Genomic DNA, 19,780 nt, shown 5'->3' with positions numbered 1-19,780 from the left:
TCACCTTTTTTTCACTAATATAGGATTTTTAAGATATTATAATATTCCTGTCATTCTCTTTGCATGCAAATTCATAAATTAACTCAAAGTAATTTGGGATAAATATATTATCTATTCAGAATACTAGAAGTTTCTTTGTGTTAGACTAATGCAAAGAAATGCATTAAAATACAAATTTCCCAAGGGAAATTTTCCAAATAAAGAAGGTTTATTATTTATTTACATCTTAATTAATTAGGTCATGGTGTTTCCATTTTCTGTCTACTATAACATTCAATATTCTATTACTTTAATTTAATATGGCTATTGCTTTTATTCCATAAACTGTGTAAGCTATAATAGAAAATGAAATCATTAAATTCATCCATATCTTTAACAATGATAATATGAGAATAGCTGATACAGACTCATTCACATAACAACCTTCCCCCCCCCCTTGGGCTCTTGTAAAGACAAACAAATTTTCTTCAGGTTAAGATCATTCTTTTTTGTTAGAAAGTAGATCAAGGAAAATCAATGACCAAAATAATGATATAAAAGTTATCTATAATCCTACCTCCATAGATAACATTTCTAGGATTATGAAATTGGCTAGAAGGAATTAATAATTGATCGTTTTTAAAAGACATGACAGAAGTATGTAGCCATATTTCTCATTGTAGCTAATTTCTCCACTCATTCAGTCTGAATGAGAATAGAAATAGAAATAAATATATTCTCACCTTGCTGGCTGAGCGAATAGAGCACTGGCCCTGGAGTCAAAAAGATCTGAGTTCAAATGTGGGTTCAACATTTACGAAATATATAACCCTGGGCAAATCACTTGACTTCTGTCTCCCTCAGTTTCCTCAACTGTAAAATGGGGGCATCAATAGCACCTGAGTCACAGGGTTGTTGTGAGGATGAAATGAGTTAATATTTGAAAAGCTCTTACCATCATACATTGTGCATAGTAGTTGCTCCTTAAATGTTTTTTTTCCTCTAGCCTAACAGTCTTTAGTCTTCATTTTTTACAAATGTTTTTGATAACTATTTCAATGTAACTGGTTTTCTTTGCAATCTGCCATAGTATATTTTATATTTTTAAAGATATTATTCTAAATAGGGTCCATAACCTTCACCAGACTTCCAGAGGTCTGGTGATAATGACAGAAAAAGGTTAGAACCCCCACCTTTAAGCCTTCAGTGCTCTCCCCACTTAGCTCTACCCATCCTAAGTCTAACTATTTTCTCAGAGCCATCTGAAATCATACATTTTTCATAAATTCTTCCCCCAACCCATGATGAATAAGTTCTCTGAACACAAGTGTTCATCAAAATGACTACACAATTCAACACTTGTCTTATATTATCTAAATTTTTCCTTTCCTGTGTCCTTACTCTCTGTTCCCTTTATGGCAGATTTTATATGAGCCTGGTTGTTTGTTTGTTTTCTTTTAAAAATAGAAAACTTGTAGATGAAAATGAATATTCAGTCACTTTAGAAAGCTGTGCTTTTATTCCAAGGATGGTAAAGTCATTTTCAAATTTTTTTCAGAATTGTTTTCTTCAGTACACATTGTTTTGAATATACTTAAAGTGGCAAATCTTCATTATTAGAGAAAGTTTCATTTTTCGAAAAACATAAAAGTCATGCAGAACTCACCTAGGCAGCTAGGTGGCATGGTAGGTAGAGGTGGTAGATAGAGGAACCAGGAAGAACTGAGTTCAAATCCATTCTCAGATACTTACTATTACCCAGTCATTCCAAAACGTTTACCTTGATGCTGGCATATCACCAAAATGGAATTAGATTAAGGTCAAGCATTAAGGTGAGTTTGTTATCTGCACTATAAAATTAAGTGCTAATGCAATCTTTGTATCAAAAATGCCCATAGCACAAAGTTCCTCAGGTGACTCTCTCCATAAGATATCTAGGGAAAATCTCTTAACTACACAATCCAGTATCATGGAAATAATTCCACACTTGCAAGTATGTTAGCCATAATAATACGGGTAGGACATTTGGAACACCTTATATATCAAAAGGATTTTAATTCCTAGAGAATTAAAGGACATTATATATTCTTTACATTAATTATCGTATTCCAAAAAGCCACACACTAAATATTCTAGTGTCACTGTTTCCTCAAATATTGGTATCTTGTACCTTTCTTCTCTCTTCAATGACTTCATCCACAGCTCTGCTGCCTCTGATTGTGTTTTCATTCTTCCTCTCATATATACTCTTATGGACATTGGAAGATCCATTACTTTCTGCAGTTGCTCCAGGGGGAGGCTTAGGAGTTATTTGTCCTAGACTACCTAGGGTTATAGCTCTTCCCCATTCAAAATTTATAGCTCTGAATAACGGTCCAAGGTTCTCCTCTTAATTAAATGACAATATAATTCTTGTGTTAAGATGCTTAGGGCACAAAAGGCACTGTTTTAATTTAGTTGGTTTAATTCTCTGAAGAATGATCAGGAGGAGGGTCTTAGATTCACCCTTCAAAAATTATATACCCTCTATCCTCGAAGCTTTTCCCTTGGAACTCTTATCTGCACTGATCCAATCACATGGAAGTCCTTATCACAAAACACAAACTCTGGTTTTAGATTCCAGATACCTGGTGATAAATCCTGGCTCTGCTTTTAATTCCTGTGTAACTTTAGGAAAGTCACTTAGCCCTTCTTGAGCACAGCTTCCTCATCTCTAAAATAAAGGATTGGACTAAATGATCCCTCACAACAGCTATAAATTCTCTGAGCCATAGTATTCTTTGCACTCCTGACACCAAACGTGGGTTTCTCTCCACCCAAAGGAGTATCCTTCCAGAGACTAGGAAATAGCACCAATATCCCCCAATTTACTCTCCTTAAATTCTTGATTGGTATTATTCAGATTACTTAGATTACTTAAATCACTCAAGTCTGTCAGCTACCTAAATCAGTTACCAGTTCCACCCCAAATGAAAAAGTGTCTTAAGCAATTATTAAATTATGCATACCTTAGGATACTACCATTTTCCTTAACCAAACTGGGGAAATGAAGAGGAAAAGAATATTCCAGCTGAGACAACATAAATAAATAGCATAATCTAATGCTCCACAAAGTAGTCAGTGTTCTCCATTTCTTTTTTTTTTCCTCTTCTATTGCCCTCTGTCTTCCCTTCCTTCTTTGTGCTTCCTCTTCTCATTCATACTTTTCCTTTTTCTCTCCCTTTCTCTTTAGGTAAATTCTTTCCCCTAATTTTGCCACACACATTGAGCGTAATCAGATGGCCACAGGTGGCATATTAGACTTCTTTTGTTGCAGGTTGGAGGAGACTGTAGAGATATACTATGTTAGTAATTCTTTTTAAAGTATTACTTGGGAGCAGCTAGGTGGCGCAGTGGATAGAGCACTGGCCCTGGAGTCAGGAGGACCTGAGTTCAAATCCGGCCTCAGTCACTTGACACTTACTAGCTGTGTGACCCTGGGCAAGTCACTTAACCCCAATTGCCTCACCAAACCCCCCCCCCAAAAAATATTACTTGCCTAAATGCACCAAAGGCTTAATAAGATTTGATGATTTGTACATTCACTGTTTTGTTTTTTGTTTTTTGTTTTTTTTTTTTGTTTTATTTTGCGGGGCAATGGGGGTTAAGTGACTTGCCCAGGGTCACACAGCTAGTAAATGTCAAGTGTCTGAGGCCGGATTTGAACTCAGGTACTCCTGAATCCAGGGCCGGTGCTTTATCCACTGTGCCACCTAGCCACCCCTGTACATTCACTGTTAACTCATCATTGTAGGCATATAGTAAATAATGTTTAAGCTGTAATTTAATTTAGAGGAGGGAGGCTTAGCTGCCATGAATCTTTAAAAAGTTTTAATATTTTCCATTGTTTTTATAGTCCAAGCTTCTACTCCTCACCATTTATATGTATAATCATAGATATTTAGAGCACATAAATAACATGTATCCTCTTGTACACAAGTTAACATATTTTGTATCTAATTACACCTAAAAATTAAGTTGAAATTATCTCTTGATATTACCTTCACTTGGTTTTAGTTGATTTTTCTGATGAAACCTTTATTGGTTCTATAATTCCTTTTCTATTCATAGTCAATATCCAGAAATACTGTTGACAATGAATCATTAGTTATGAATAAGCTAAATATATGAATGACAAATTAGGCTTTGAAAATGAATTATAGTCTCTCTCAAAGAAAGCCTATTAGACTATCCAAAAAATCCTATTACACAAAATGTAAATTGAGCAAAACAATGACTTTAGAAATTATACCAAATAGCATGAATTCTGAAATATGTAATTCTTTTTTAAACTTCTCTAGATTTCTCTTTCAAGTCTTATAAACCTTTATAAACTTTTCAAGAAATTATTTTTAGGTAACTATATGCCATGTTACACTTACATTTTAATTCAAACTTCCCTAATGAATATACAGATCCTGTATAATTCCTTTTTGCTTCCTAATGACCTCATTAACTATCTTTAAAACATTTAAAAAATAATATTTATTACCATATTACTTACAGATGTAGTTGGGGGGAGGGGAAGTTTATCAGGAGAACCCTAACCAATTGATTTCCCCTCAGCTCACTTGATGAAATTGCAAAAGGTAAGGGTCAGGTAACAGACAGCCAGGTGTTAAGACTTGAAAGTCAAAAGAACTTATTGTACTTTGCTACCCCTTTATAAGATGTGAAGTTCTCAGTAAAGGGTGAGAAAGCAGTAGAGCTGCTGGCCATATAATTACTGAGATGGAGGGAAGAGGGAAGGGTACATGGTAACTACCCCCACTTCAAAGACCAGATCTGTAGGACCGCACTCCTAAAACTGTAGCTAAAAATCTTCCATGGGCACATTTGCCTTTAAGTCAGAGGACACAATTGGCTCAAAGCAAAGGCATTTCCTGAAGTGTCAGGATAAGAAGATTAGCCACAAAATATTTCCCCCATAATTTTATCCTCTTCTACAACCACATGGATATCATTGAGAAGAGTGGGCTCATAAATAAAGGTGCTATACAGGAGGGAGCTCAAACTGGCTCCTGAAAGCCACTTGTTAAATTTTCGATATGAGCAAAAATAGCAAATGCCACTAATTAGGGAGTAAGAAAGTAATGAAGAAAGTGTTAATAACACAGATTGAATTTAAATGTATCTATGTTCATTGGGGGAAGGGAAGCCAATTTTTTTAGCCATAGTTGTTACTACCGGGTGCTAACTAATAAGTAATTAATTGAAGAAAAAGCATGTATTAAGTGCCAAGCACTGATAAATTCTTCTAAAACAAATACAAAAAACAAAGACAGCCCTTGCCCTCAAGAAGTTTATATTCTAACAGGGAGACAACACACAAAGAGAAATCATATCCAGACAAGGACACTTGAGGCCAGAAAGGTAGAGAGATGGTGAGAAGAGAACCAGAGAAGCCATAGGAGAATAATTTGCTCCATCCCATCCAGGAACAATGGCAGCAAAAATTTGATCATGGTTCCAGAACTCCAGAACTGGGAGATTCGGAGGTGGGGGTGGTTGGTGATTGAACCTAGCAGGGACAAGGGGGCTAGCAGGATTATAGAGTAGATGGGCAGAGAATTAAGGAAGCATGAGGATTTTGCTGAAATAGTCATTCTGGAGATGCAGTTACCAATAAGGAAGAGTGGGGGTAACGAGGCAGAAGTTTCTCTGAAAGGTAGTTGGCCTGGCTATAAAAAAGATGGCCAGGGGGCAGCTAGGTGGCACAGTGGATAGAACACAGGCCCTGGAGTCAGGAGGACATTGAGTTCAAATCCGGCCTCAGACACTTGACACTTACTAGCTGTGTGACCCTGGGCAAGTCACTTAACCCCAATTGACTCACCCCCGAAAATAAAATAAAAGACAGCCAGAGAGTCAGGAATGAAGGGAAACTTGTCTGGAGCTTTTCCTGTAAGTGTTTCAAGAATTGCCAATAGATAAGATGGTATAATGAAAGCTAATAGGGACTTTAGAGGCCATCAAGTCCAATCCCTTTATTTAATAGATGAAGAGCTGATTCACAAAGAAGTTAAATGACTTTCCCAGGATCAAAAAGCTAGTAAATGTCTGAGATGAGATTTGAACTCATGTCTTCCTGAGTCCAGTATCCTTTCTATCCACCATACTCAGCTGCCTACAGTCAGCATGGTAAACAAGGTGACTCCCACCTCTGGTCCTGTAGTATCCTAACATCCTTTCTTTTCTCATGGTGTCCTCATGTTGCCTCCTTTAGCCAAATCAGGGTAAGTCATTCAGCTGGATTACACAGACAAGTTCTTTCCTGTAGCTAGCACAATTCCAAGGCTCCTCTGTCTTATGCCTTGATTCACTGGGCCTCTGGGGTTTGGGGAAGAGGGGAGGGCAGTGTTTTCTATTAGGCAGGTAGCCTCGCTCCCAAGCATTATGACCAATGGAGAAAGGGAAATTTCCCTCCTTCTCCTAAGACTCAAGAAGCTATTCCCTCTCAAAGACTGAGTTCTTACTCCGTGGATGGCTTTCATCTCTGATGCAAGAGGTCACATTCCTCAGAACTGTCTCTTGCTTCAAGTGACCACCCAGAGAGTGCATCTTGCTTTGTAAAATGACACTTTGGTGTCATTGGTCCTTTAGCTGGCCTATGGCCAGCTGCACATCAAGCTTAACTAGAGTGTCTTCATATCTCTAAAGACCTAACAAAATGTAAACATTTCCTTGCAGTCATTTAAGGCCTTAACATCTTATTGTCTCTGTATCCTGTCCCTTACATTCTATACTTTTGTCTAGTGGGCTGGAGGGAAATACCCTCTTACAGCTTGTTCTTACATTTGTTCAGTACATTTGTCCCTAGTTCCAATTCTGAAAGCTCTCTAATGAGGTGGGGATAATCAAGTATAATCTTTTCAAAGGCCTTCCCCCCAAAGCCTTGCATTAAAGGGTCTCTGCAAAGTCCCTATGACGTAGTTCTGGGACTTCATTTCCTACCTAGCTGCTTTCCTGGGCTTAATGATTTGCAGAAATTTATCATTCTGCAAGATGGAATTAGCTCTGAAACTCACTCCTCACCAGCACCCCTGCAGGCTCTGGGACCTCTCCCTCTCTGATTGGGGAGAGTGGAGGGTGGACAGTGGAGACCTCCTCCTTGAACCAACACCATATAAGGAGGGCTCTGGGAATTCATCTCACCATTTCCCACCCAGATGTTTCATGATCTCCAGAAACTCATCATGATGCAAGATGAAATCAACTCTGAAACTCATCTCTTCAAATCATCCCCCTCCCTGGCTGCAGGACTTCATCATGCCCCGTGCCAAATACTATCCCCGCCCCTTCTTTTTATGTGTTGTCTTGCCCCCGTTAGATTGTGAGCTCTTTGAGGACAGGGATTGTCTCATGCTTCTCTTTGTACACCCAGCATCTATCACAGTGTCTAATACCTAATAGACACTTAAGAAATGTTTACTGATTCTGACACTGACTATTGGACAATCCGAAAAGTAAGTTTTTCATAAGAGTTTAAGATCATACTCACTAGTAGATGGCAATACAAAAAGCCCCACCCAAAGGCAACTTTTAAAAGGAAAAGGGAAAAAGAAATTGAACTTCATATGGAGAGCCTGGTCCAAGCAGACCTCTCAAAAGAGAGAGAGGCCTTGGAGTTGACTGAAAGTCTTTCCCTCAACTTTGGTGAGAAACCAAACTGTCTCAAATGAAAATGCCTCTGGGTCCCTGAAATACAAAGAGCCCCTGAAACGTGCCCATGTTCTCTTCAAAACTAAGATATGACACAGAGAGAAGAGATTCCAGTTGGACAATCCCTCTAATGGAAATCTGTAAATGCATAAAGAGTCCTAAATACATCCTGGATAACTCCCATAAATGTAGCATGCCTATAAGTCACAATCACAAGTTGTGTCCTCAAAGAAATTACTACTCCTAGGTTCAAAGTACTATTGCTGACAAATCCCCACTGGTGCATTTACCTTTAATAGCAAACCAGACACAAATAGCTCAAAGCAAGGTCATTTGCTGAAATGGCATCTCAAGAATAATATCTACAAAACATTCCCCCTTTAAACCTACATTACACATTCCCACAGATATATATAGTACCAGAGGGAAGAGTGGGCATGCACACATATGGGAGAGAGGCACATGCTTAGGGAATACATTTGGCCAAGATGACTCACATTTCTGGCACTCCAATGTCTTAGTGCCATTTTCCTATTCACAGTGTCTATCCTCCTGCTGCTCTGAACTTCCCATTCCCACCTCAATCTTGCAAAGTATCCTTTGGCCTAGTCCTTGCAAGATATATATATATATATATATAACCATAGCCAAAGGTGATGGGGAGATTGGGAATTCCCTCCTTCCCAAGAGGTGAAAATTGATTCCTCAAGAATTAGATTTTCCTTCCACAATTGAGTCTCTTCTGAACTTCTGAAGCTTATACTCCTCAGAGCTTGTCTGTTTTCTACTTTAAGTGATACCACAGAGAATGTTTTGATTTTTAAATGGTATGGCTAATTAGAAGAAAAACTCCACATCTAGTAAATAAGTAACAAAGTGTAGATGCTACTTCATTTAAGGCTTCAATACCTTGTTATCTCTGTTACTTTCCCCTTACCTTCTGTAATATCATCAAATGGACTAGGGGGAAGTTCATTGATCTGTGGGCTCATGACCAACTTTCCCTTAGTACACAGACTTTAATTAGTAAACCTTCATTGTATAGTGGAAGGAGTATAGAATTAGGATTTGATAAACCTGGATTCCAGGCCTGGTTTTTACCAAGTGAATCTAGGACTACAACTTAGCCTTCCTGAGTCTCAGTTTTTCATCTATACTTGGGTTAAATTAGTTCATTCAGTAAGTATTTGAGGTGCAAGAGTTGATCTGCAAGCTCTCTAACATTCTAACAAATCTTCTTTTTACATTCCAAGATTCTGTTTTCATATTCCAACTGGCTTCCCTTCCCTCTCTCTGTCTCTCTCTATCTTTCTGTCTCTCTATCTCTCTATCTCTCTCTCAACCAAATTAGTCTAACACTTTTAAAAATTCAACCAACATCAGAAAGAAATTCAAAATGTGTTAATAGGATTTCAGATCTCCTGTTTCCTTCACCCTAGTGGACATGCAATCCACATTACATTGCTTCATTATGCATATCTCTTTGTACATTATTCTGAACAGGCCAGGAACTTCTGACTACAGTGTATAATATTTTAAGTTTTTGTAATAACTTCATCTTTTTAGAAGACTGGAGGAATCAGACAGATACTAAAGGATGGTACGGTGTATCTGAGAACATCAACTAAGTGGCACAACAGGCACCTTTATAGGTTTTCAAGCATCCTGGGTGTCCTATGAATGTGAAAGTCTTAAAGATCTATTTTGCTTGAAATATCCTTATAAATATAGTTTTATAATACAATTTCCATGTGGCAAATAGCATCAATGGCTAATGTTTTAATTAAATTAGAAAAATGTTGAAATACTGTCATAGAATATGTTACAAAATATCCTCTTCAAGCTTATTTTGTCAAAAATGTTGTGAATAGACAACTGATTACTAAATAATTATCTTTTATATAATTTTAATTGTGGTGGTTATATAACTGGTATAGTGCATAGAATTCTGGACTCAGAGACTCATGCTTCAAATCCTGTCCCAGATAACTACTAGTTATAATGATCTTCCCTAAGTCTCAATTTCCTTATCTATAAAAGAGATAATGATAGCATCTACCTCACAGGGTTATTATGTAGGACAGATAAGATCCTCTAGGTAAGTCAAGATGAAAATCAAAAATCTTAAATCATCGTGTAAATGTGCTATGAATGAGTTTATGGTCACAGGAATATAGATCTCAAGTTGGTAAGAACCTGACTTGCCCGAGACCACAAAGTCAGTAAGCATCAGTAGCAAGGTTTGAACCTTAATCCTCTGAATCTAGAGATAGCACTCTTTCCATTATATAATACTATTATTACTATTGTTATTGTTATGCATATGATTTTATTTTTAGAATGCCCAAATCTGCCTTTAAAAAAAGATTCTTGCTAACATTAATATTTTATATTTGCATAGCATTTTAGAGTTTCCAAAGTTCCTTCATTCCCAACAACCCTGTGAGATCAGCAAGATAGATGTTTTTCTTCCTTTTTTCCAAATGAAAAAAATTGAAACTAAGAAATATTAGGAGATCTGCTCAAGGTCATATGGCCTAGTTAAAGGCAGAATTAGGACTACAGCTCTGGTCCTCCAATACCTGGTCCAGGCCTCTTGCCACTGTCCCATGTTGCTATTCTGCCATAATTAAAACTTCTGGAAATTATACAAAACATTACCAAGAGAAACTAATATTGATTGTCATTATGAAGACAGTATCACCAGACAAATCTCAAACATGCTCTATTTTATGTTTAGGTGAACCAAGTCCTCCATCAATCCATGGACAGCCTAGCAATGGAAAGAGTTTTAAACTTAGCATAATGAAACAAGATGACGGAGGGGCACCCATTTTGGAATATATTGTGAAATATAGAAGTGTAAGTACTCAATTCATGATATTCAGCACATGTTTTTAAATTTTATTGAGATTCATTAAGCCAGCATTACATTTGAATTTTCAACAGTAAGCAGGTTCAGAAATAATTTTTAAAATCATATTAATTCAAATGTAAACTGAAATTCATTATTCTAGGTTTTTGAAAACTGTAAGAATCTTCCTAGACAGTGTCTAAACACAAGTTATGGAAATAATAATTTAGCTTTATATGCTGGGCATTTCATCATTTTCATACAAAAAGAGGTAGCGGCAATGTTGAGAAGTAGATAAGTAGAAGTACTTCACACATTCCACCAATTAGAGATTCATTTTGGCTTTATAAACTCTTCTTTTAAAATAAAGAAGACCAGGGGGCGGCTAGGTGGCGCAGTGGATAGAGCACCGGCCTGGGATTCAGGAGTTCCTGAGTTCAAATCCGGCCTCAGACACTTGACACTTATTGGCTGTGTGACCCTGGGCAAGTCACTTAACCCCCATTGCCCTGCCAAAAAAAAAAAAAAAAAGTAAAATAAAGAAGACCTTTGGAAAGTTTAAGCCAATGATTTATTCACACCTCATTAGAAATAACTTTTAAGCAAATAATCACTGAGCTGACATCATTCACACTTGAATGGATATCTGATAGAGTTTGGAGGTCAGGAAAAAGAAGGGTAAGTTTGGAACTTGAGAAATATTGTAATGGGTTTTTGACAAGCAGAGGGAAAGATAAAGGCAGTGGAGGTCTCTGGGGCAGGGGAGATACTTAAAAGGGAATTACAAACTAAGAAAATAATCATGGGATTTTATACATAAAGTGAATCTGCTCAAATAGTTAAATCACTTAATATCAACTCCAAGGGCAAAAGGGAAAACTTTTAAACTTCAGTTTGTTCATCCAAAGTTAACTGAAATAATGTAAAGCTGATATACTAACTGAGTCAGTTTGTCCAGCGAGTTTCCATATATTCTGTAGGCAATCAGACAAGTCACCATGTAAATAATTTTATACTATAAGCAAGCTTTTGTTTGTGAATATGTGTCAGTGTTGGTGGAGGGGCTTAGTTCCTTTGTATGAATGTCCTAATTATCTCTAGTCTTACAGTGGAATTTATATTCACTTTCCTGTAGGTTCTTTCCCCAGAGCTGATGATATTTTTTGATTTAATCAAGGCAGAAAATCCAGAGGATCTGGCAAATTCACACAGTGCTTTCCATAGTCATAGATATTTCCCTAGGTACCAAGTTAACTTTGACAAACCAGATTATATCCATTTGAATACTTTAGACAGTTTTGGGCACTGACTTCCAGACAAAAGTCTCATAAGTAATAGCTAGAGTTGTAAAAATCACAGCATACAAACCAAAGGAGGAGCTAACTGCCTAACAATATGAATGCATCACACTCAATCAAATCAGTAGTACTTTTGTACAGTTATTTCCTAAAGCCATGAAGCAAGAAACTATAAGCAAGGGCAGCTAGGTGGCACAGTAGATAAAGCACTGGCCCTGGATTCAGGAGTACCTGAGTTCAATTCCAGCCTCAGACACTTGACACTTACTAGCTGTGTGACCCTGGGCAGTCACTTAACCTTCATTGCCCCCCCCAAAAAGAAACTATAAGCATAACTAACATAAAATAATATAATTAAATTAAAACATGAAATACAAACCAAAACTTCATGGTAGTCAAATGATATTAAACCAGTCAAATGCATCTTCAAATCAGCTACATGGAAAAACCATTCCATTCATCTATCAGTTTTAGTAATTTATTCAAGTTGCACTGAAAAATCAATATAAAGCAGTTATTCCTTTTGCTCTCATAGCTACAAAGGTATAGTACCAATAGTTACCATTCAGAGCACAGTTCAACCATACTTGAATAATAATTTCCTCAATTAATTGATGAAACCTAATATAAATACAAATTTTAAATCACTCAATTTAAAATCTTGCTATATGATTCCAGTTACTTTTCCACATCCACAAGAACTTTTTAAAATCTGTGGAATACAGCTTAGAAAGCATGAGAAATCTCAAAACTAACGCCATCTTCCTGAAGAAGTAGTTGTTGAAGTATAGTTCACAGCTTTATAGGCCTGGTAGTCATTTTTTAAAATAAGAAACATTTTTATTTATAGTTTTGGGTTCCAATTTTTATCCTTCTTTCCCTCCCTTTCCTCCCCACTCCATGAAGCAGAAAACAATCAGATATGGTTTATACATATATGATTATGCAAAACATTCCTGGTAGTCTTTCTAGCAGCTAGGTGTTAGAGTGGATAGTGCCAGACCTGAAGTCAGGAAGACTCACCTTCCTAAGTTCAAATCAGACCTCAGACACTAGCTGTGTGAGCCTGGGTAAGCCACTTAACCCTATTTGCTTTAGTTTCCTCTTCTGTAAAATGAGCTGGTGAAGGAAATGACAGACCATTCCAGTATCTTTGCCAAGAAAACCCCAAATGGGATCACAGAATAGGACACAACTAAAAAACTGAACAACAGTAATCTTTCTATTCTCTTTTTATCTGAGTTTTAAAAAAATTCCTGCACTACTGGGTTTTTCTTTTTGGCCCATCCTGGAAATACTGATAGTTGGGAAAGATGAGGACCTTGTACTTTCTCTATTTAGGTGAAAAATTCTCTGTTCAGTATTCCTTCTGTTTGAAAATCAAAATTTGAGATACATTTAAAATTGTCTACTTTTAAGACTACCTTTATAAAGCTCTCATTGCCTTTTAATTGATTTTCAAGTTGTGCTGTTTCAGTGTAAATTATCTTTAATTCATTTTTTTATTGTCCCTCTCTCTTTTCTTTTACCAACTCCAATTAATCCACACTGAGCCTGGCAAATCACAGAGTTGGACTTTTCTTTACTGAATCAATTTCTTTATCATGATTCACTGTCATGCTTTACTTTGCTGATCAGAACTGAATCTGCAAGGTTTACATTGTTTCCCATTTTGCCAAGTAAACCACTTCCAAAAACAAGAAAAAATTTCTGAGGTTGTATTTGAGAGGAGAAATTTGAGAGAAATTAAGGAAAATTTGAAGCCGAACAATCTCCAGTTTCATTCTGATAACTCCTAACATGCTTGCCAGCCATATCTCTTTTCCCCTTCTCAGGTAAACTTCTTTAAAAAGCAATCTACAATTGATGCCTCTGTTTCTTCTTTTCTCATTCTTCTAAACTTTCTATACTCTGGCTTCCAACCTCATCATTCAACTGAAACTGTTCTCTCCAAAGTTGTCAAGGATTTCCTTCTTTTAAATTCAAAATTATTTTTACATTTATTATTGCTTTTGCCCACTACCCCTTTCCCCAGTGAACAAGTTTAAAAATAAAGCCCTCATAACAAACAGGCATAGTTCAGAGAATCAAATTCCCACATTTGCCAGGTACAAAAATGTACATATCAACCTGCATTTTAAGACTTATCACCTCTCTAATAGGAGGTGGATGCTGTGTTTCATCTTCAGACCTCTGGACTTGATGTCACCTTTCATGTGTAAGTCATGTGTCCATTTGGAGTTTATCATAATATACGTGAGATGTTGGTCTATATTTAATTTCTGCCAAACTTTTTCCCAGGTTTTCTAGCAGTTTTTGTCAGACAGTCCTCACTCCAGTAACTGGGATCTTTGGGTTTTTCAAATACTAGGATAGACTGTAGATTTGGTTTTGTATGTTGTGTACCTACTCTGTTTCACTGATCAACTTCTCTATTTTTTAACCATTTTAATCATTTCACTAATTACTGATTTTTAGTATAGTTTGAGATCTGATACTGATAGACTCCCTTCCTACCTCTTTAATTGTTATACTTAAGATTTCTGACCTTTTGCTATTCCATATGATTTTTGTTTTTATTTTTTCTAGATCTTTAAAATTATAAAACAAAAAAAAAACTTTGGTAGTTTAATTAGTATGGCACCGAATTTAGGTAGTGTTGTCATTATTTGTTTTATTGCCTTGGACTGACCATGAGCAATGACTATTTCTCCGTTTATTTAGGTTTGCCAAGTATATTTTATAATTGGATCCATATACTTCCTACATGCATCTTGGTAGATACACTCCCAAATATTTTTTTTTATCTTCTGTAGTTATTTTTAATGGATTTTCTCTTTCTAGATCTTCCTGCTGGGTTTTGTTGGTATCACACAGAAATGCTGATGACTGACATAGATTTATTTTATATCTTATGTCATTTTACTGAAGTTTTTGTTTCAATTAATTTTAGGTTGATCCCTTTAGAGTTTGCTAAGTGAATCATCATATCTGCAAAAAAGTAATAATTTTATTTCTTCTTTGCTTATACTTATTTCTTCCATTTTATTTCTAGTCTTATTCTTATAACTAGTATTTCTAGCATGTTAAATAGTAGGGGTGATAATGGGCATCTTTGCCTTATGTTTGATCTTATTGGAAAGGCTTATAATCTTTATCCATTACATATACTAGTTGGTCTTAAATAGCTATAATTTCCTATATTAAGGAAAGGTCCTTTCATAACTCAGTTTTCTAGATTACTTAATGAAACAGGTATTAGAATTTGTCAAAAAACTTTTCTAATATATCAACAAATATAATCATGATATTTATTTATATTTTAGCATATTTAGTTACATTTTTAATGTTCATTACATGTTGAACCAGCCTAGAATTCCTATTATAAATCTAACCTGGTCAGAGAGTAAAATCTTTCCAATATATTACAGTTTATTTGCAATTTTTTTAAATTTTGCGTTGCTGTTAGGGATGCTTATAGATAGTATTTATTCTTTGCTTTGTCTCTCTTTAGTTTAGGTATCAAGGCCATATTTGTATCATAGAAGGAGATTGGAAGGATACCTTCTTTTTCTGTTATTGCATACAGTTTTGATAATATTGGAATTAATTTTTTTCTTCAGATGATAGAATTAATTTGAAAGTTCCTGTGGTCCTGGAGTTTTTTCTTTAGGAATTTATTTATGGCTTATTTCATTTTTTTCTGATATTTGGTTATTTAAATAGTCTATTTCTTCTTTTGTTAATTTGGTTATTTAATATTTCTGTAAGTATTCATACATTTCTTCTAAGTTAACAGTTTTGTTAGCATATAGCTAGGCAAAATGGTTCTGATACTTCCTCCTCAATGATTATGAATTCTTTTTCATTTTTCTTGTTAACACTTTGGTTGTTGGGGGTTTTTTAAATTAAACTAGTTAACTTCATTTAACTAGTATTTTTTAATCAGCACCCAGTTTTATTTTAGCACTTACCTCCAAGGGTTCTTCTGAGAATAAAATATTTATAAAACACTTTGCAAACTTTAAAATACTATATGAATGCTAGCTTTCCTTACTATTTAGAAATTTGTTGGTTCTCTTTTTGCTTTTGGTGTCATTAATTTCTATAGTATTTAGAATTTTTACTTTGTTGCTTAGTTGAAGGGTTTGGATTTGTGCTTGTTAAGGTGTGTTTTTTTAACTTGTGTACCTAACTCATTGATTTCTTCTTTCTTTCATTTGTTCATGAAAGCATTTAGAAATATAAATATTTTATCAGGAATTGTTTTAGCCATATCTCATAATGTTTTGTATGTCAGTTTTTCTTTGATTCTATTTTCATTTCTACAATTTCTTCTTTGACTCACCATTTCTTTAAAATGATGTTATTTAGCCTCCAATTATATTTCAATTCTCTTTTCAAGGACCCTTTATTTAATATAATTTTATATCATTATGATCTATATGCAATATTTTATTATTTTTACTTTTCTATATTTTTGATGAAGTCTTTTTAGCCCAATACATGGTTTGTTTTTTTTAAGGTGCCACTTAAAACTAAGACGTATATAAATTCTTTTCTATTCCCATTTAGTAATCAACAGAGATTGGTCATCTACCGTTTTCTTAAAGTTATATTCAAGTGTGCTTAACTTCTGTCGTCTTTGTCTTTGATTAGATTTGTCTAGGTCTGGAAGGGATTGAAGTCCACTGCTATTGTAGATTTACTATCTATTTCCCCAGTTTGATTAACTCTCCCTATAAGTACATAGATGGTATGCTATTTGTCCTTTTATATTAAGTATTAACATTTATTCATTATCTGTGGCACCTTTAAGCTCAGTGATCTCTGATCTCTTGAATACAACAACCTCTTCTCAATCCTCATCCTTTTTGTCCACTTTACAGCACTTGACTCTGTTGAGCACCTTCTCCTGAATTTTCTCTCCAGTCTTGGCTTTTATGACTTTCCACTCCATTAGTCCACATTCTACCTGCCTGACAATTCTTCTCAGTCTCTTTTAAGAATGTATCCCTTTAAGATGCAAGCACTAAAATAAGCATGTAAAGGAATACAGTATTCAATTAAGATAGAAGCAGTATAGTTACCAGAAGGGGCAAAAGAAAAGGACTTTTAACATAAATAAAAGGGATATAGATCACATTATTTTAAAATGCAAGGTGATGCCCCTTTTATATGAGAAGAATTTGGTGACTGAAAGAGATAAAAGAAAAGCTGTTATATACTACAATGAAATTTTACATGCAAGCATGAAAAAACAGTTTTCAAAGAATGTTGATAGGACTGATTTGAGGACCTAGGAGGAAAGCTGTTATAGTAGTTCAGATCATTTGCAGGTAACTTTTTTAGGCTTTAAGATATTAAAACTCCCCCCAAAAAATTCAATAGTTTGGGGGAGATTGTGATATGATTAAATAAACTATTGCCTTTATAACTAACAGAAAAGAGGAGTTTGTAAGTGTTTAACTTCTAAGGAGAAGGTGAGTCACTGGTAGAGGCACTAATTTGAGCCCCTAAAAGGAGAGAAGAACCTGGATAGAATGGTCTAGGAGAAACTGGCAGTCAAGTGAGATTTAGCATAGAGAAAGCAGAATCAAGATAGCAGAATAGTAGAAAGAAGCACAGCCTAGCTCCCCTGCCACAGCTTCTACTCAACGATCTAGAAAAAGCACCAGGAAAAAAATCACATTGAGTCATTTTTCCAGCTCTGATTAACATGGGGAGACAGGCAGAGGTCTGTGGATACTGGGGAAGAGGCCAGCCTGGGAGTACACAACACAGAGTATTCTAGCAGCTGGGGGTGCAGTGGAGAGAGTGCTGGGCTTGGAACCAGGACGATCGAGTTCAAATCTGCCCTCAGACACTCACTAACTGTGTGACCCTGGGTAAGTCACTTAACCTCTGTTTGCTCCAGTTTCCTCAGCTATAAAATGTGAATAATAATAACATCTGCCTTGCAGAGCTGTTGTGAAGATCAAATGAAATAATATGTGTAAAAGCACTTAACAGTGCCTGGAACATAGTAGGTATTATGTAAATGCTTAGCCCTGGATCCTTTCCCCTCCTTTAGCACCCAGATACTGAAAAAGGACCAGGCTATAATCCTGAAAGGAGCCACCTGGGCAGGAAGAGGTCCCAGGGGATCCCTGCCCTCGTGCAGGATGCAGGTACAGGTGCTCTCTGGTAGGTCTGTCACTCAGTACCTAGTTCTGGCCAGACGTGGGGAGGACCTGCACCTGGGGTTGGTGGAAGAAGTACTGAGCAAGGAACAAGTTCAGGTGCGAGCTGTGACTGTGGGGCACTGACCACAGGAGCAGAACAGGGACTCAGCCTCCATCCAAGGCTGAAATGAAACAACCAGGGAAAGAATTCCAGTCCAAAGGGGAGCCTGCGTTTCAGTGATGCTAGCCTGTGGAACCTCCCAGCATGCTGATACTGATATTGGCTAGGTTCATTGGCTTTAGTGAGACCCAAACCTGAATTGGGAACTTGCAGAGCTCAGACACCGAAGGACAAGCTGACATTACCCTGGAAGGTATCACTTTGGGGGCACTGAAAACTTGCTGGTTCCAGCCTGAGCTGTCCCTAAGATCCTAGCAATACAAAACACAGTACCCAAAGAAGGTAGCTGAAGGACCCAAAGGGACAGAACCTAAGCACAGATATTACCTCTGCACACAAGAAATGCTTGGAACCTAGCCATAACAAAGTCCAAAGATAAGAAATAAGCTGGAAAAAATAAAACCCCACTATAAAGAGCTATTACGGTGACAGAGAAGCTCAAGACACAAACCAAGAAGAGAATGACTCCAAAAGAACCACATACAGGCAAAGCCTCACAGAAAAAATGTAGCTGGACATAAACCCAACCTGAATCCCTGAAAGAAATAAAGCAGTAATTATAAAAAGAGCTAAAAAATGACATTTTTTAGGGTCAGCTAGGTAGCACAGTGGATAGAGTGCCCTGCCTGGAATCAGGAAAACTCATCCTCCTGAGTGCAAATCTTAATCTCAAACATTTACTTACTATGTGACCTTGGGACAAGTCAGTTAACCCTGTTTGCCTCAGTTTACTGATCTATAAAATGAGCTGAACATAGAAATAGAAAACCATTCCAATATCTTTGCCAAGAAAACCCCAAAAGGATTCATGAAGAGTTGGACATAACTGGAAAATGACTAAACAACAAAAAATGACATTTTAAAAAGGGCAAAAAAAGAAAAAAATATTGAAAAGAATTAAATTGATAAAAGATATGGCAAGAGAATTAACAACGTGGAACAAGAGATACAAAAACTTACCCAAGAAAGTAACTCCCTCAAAATTAGAATTGACCAAATAGAAGCTATAAGATTCTATGAGACAAGAAATATTAAAGTCAAAAGACTAGGGGGGAAAAGAAAATGGGAGATATCTCATAGCAAAAATAACTGACCTGAAAAACAGACAAGTAATAATTTAATAATCACTGAACTACCTGAAATCCATGACTAAAAGGAAGAGCCTAGACATCATAATTTTAAAAATCACAAAACCTCCCAGATCCCTTAGAACCAGAGAGCAACATGGAAATAGGAAAAAACCGTATCACCTCCTAAAAGAACCCTCAAAATTAACACTCGTAGGAATATTATATCCAAAATCCAGAGCTTTCAGGTCAAAGAAAAAAATACTGCAAGCAGCAAGAAAGAAAGAATTCAAGTAACAAGGAGCAACAATCAAGATTATAAAAGATTTAATAGGCATCAGGATACTATTTTACAAAAGGTAAAAAACCTAGGCTTATGAACAAGAATAACTTACCCAATAAAACTGAATATAAACCTCTGGGGGAGGGCAGGGAGAGGAAAGGAATCTTTAATGAAATAGATGACTTCCAAGTATTCCCGATGAAATGACCAAAGTTCAATAGAAAATTTATAATACAAACATAGAGGTCAAAAG

General features: G+C 36.2%; 1 protein-coding gene across 3 annotated transcripts in view; it reads left to right on the top strand.

Annotated features, from left to right (window-relative positions):
* Nucleotides 1–19,780, top strand: part of NCAM2 (neural cell adhesion molecule 2) — a 269,560-nt gene that overhangs the window by 193,985 nt on the left and 55,795 nt on the right. For all 3 annotated transcript variants that reach the window (XM_043993010.1, XM_043993011.1, XM_043993012.1), the window contains one exon: nucleotides 10,421–10,542. In XM_043993010.1, the coding sequence (XP_043848945.1) occupies nucleotides 10,421–10,542 (122 nt within the window). The remainder of the gene's footprint in view (nucleotides 1–10,420; nucleotides 10,543–19,780) is intronic.

The sequence above is a fragment of the Dromiciops gliroides genome, chromosome 3 (assembly GCF_019393635.1).
Source record: "Dromiciops gliroides isolate mDroGli1 chromosome 3, mDroGli1.pri, whole genome shotgun sequence".
NCBI lineage: Eukaryota > Metazoa > Chordata > Mammalia > Microbiotheria > Microbiotheriidae > Dromiciops > Dromiciops gliroides.
The sequence above is the reverse complement of the archived record's forward strand: the minus strand, read 5'-3'. Positions and strand labels throughout refer to the sequence as shown.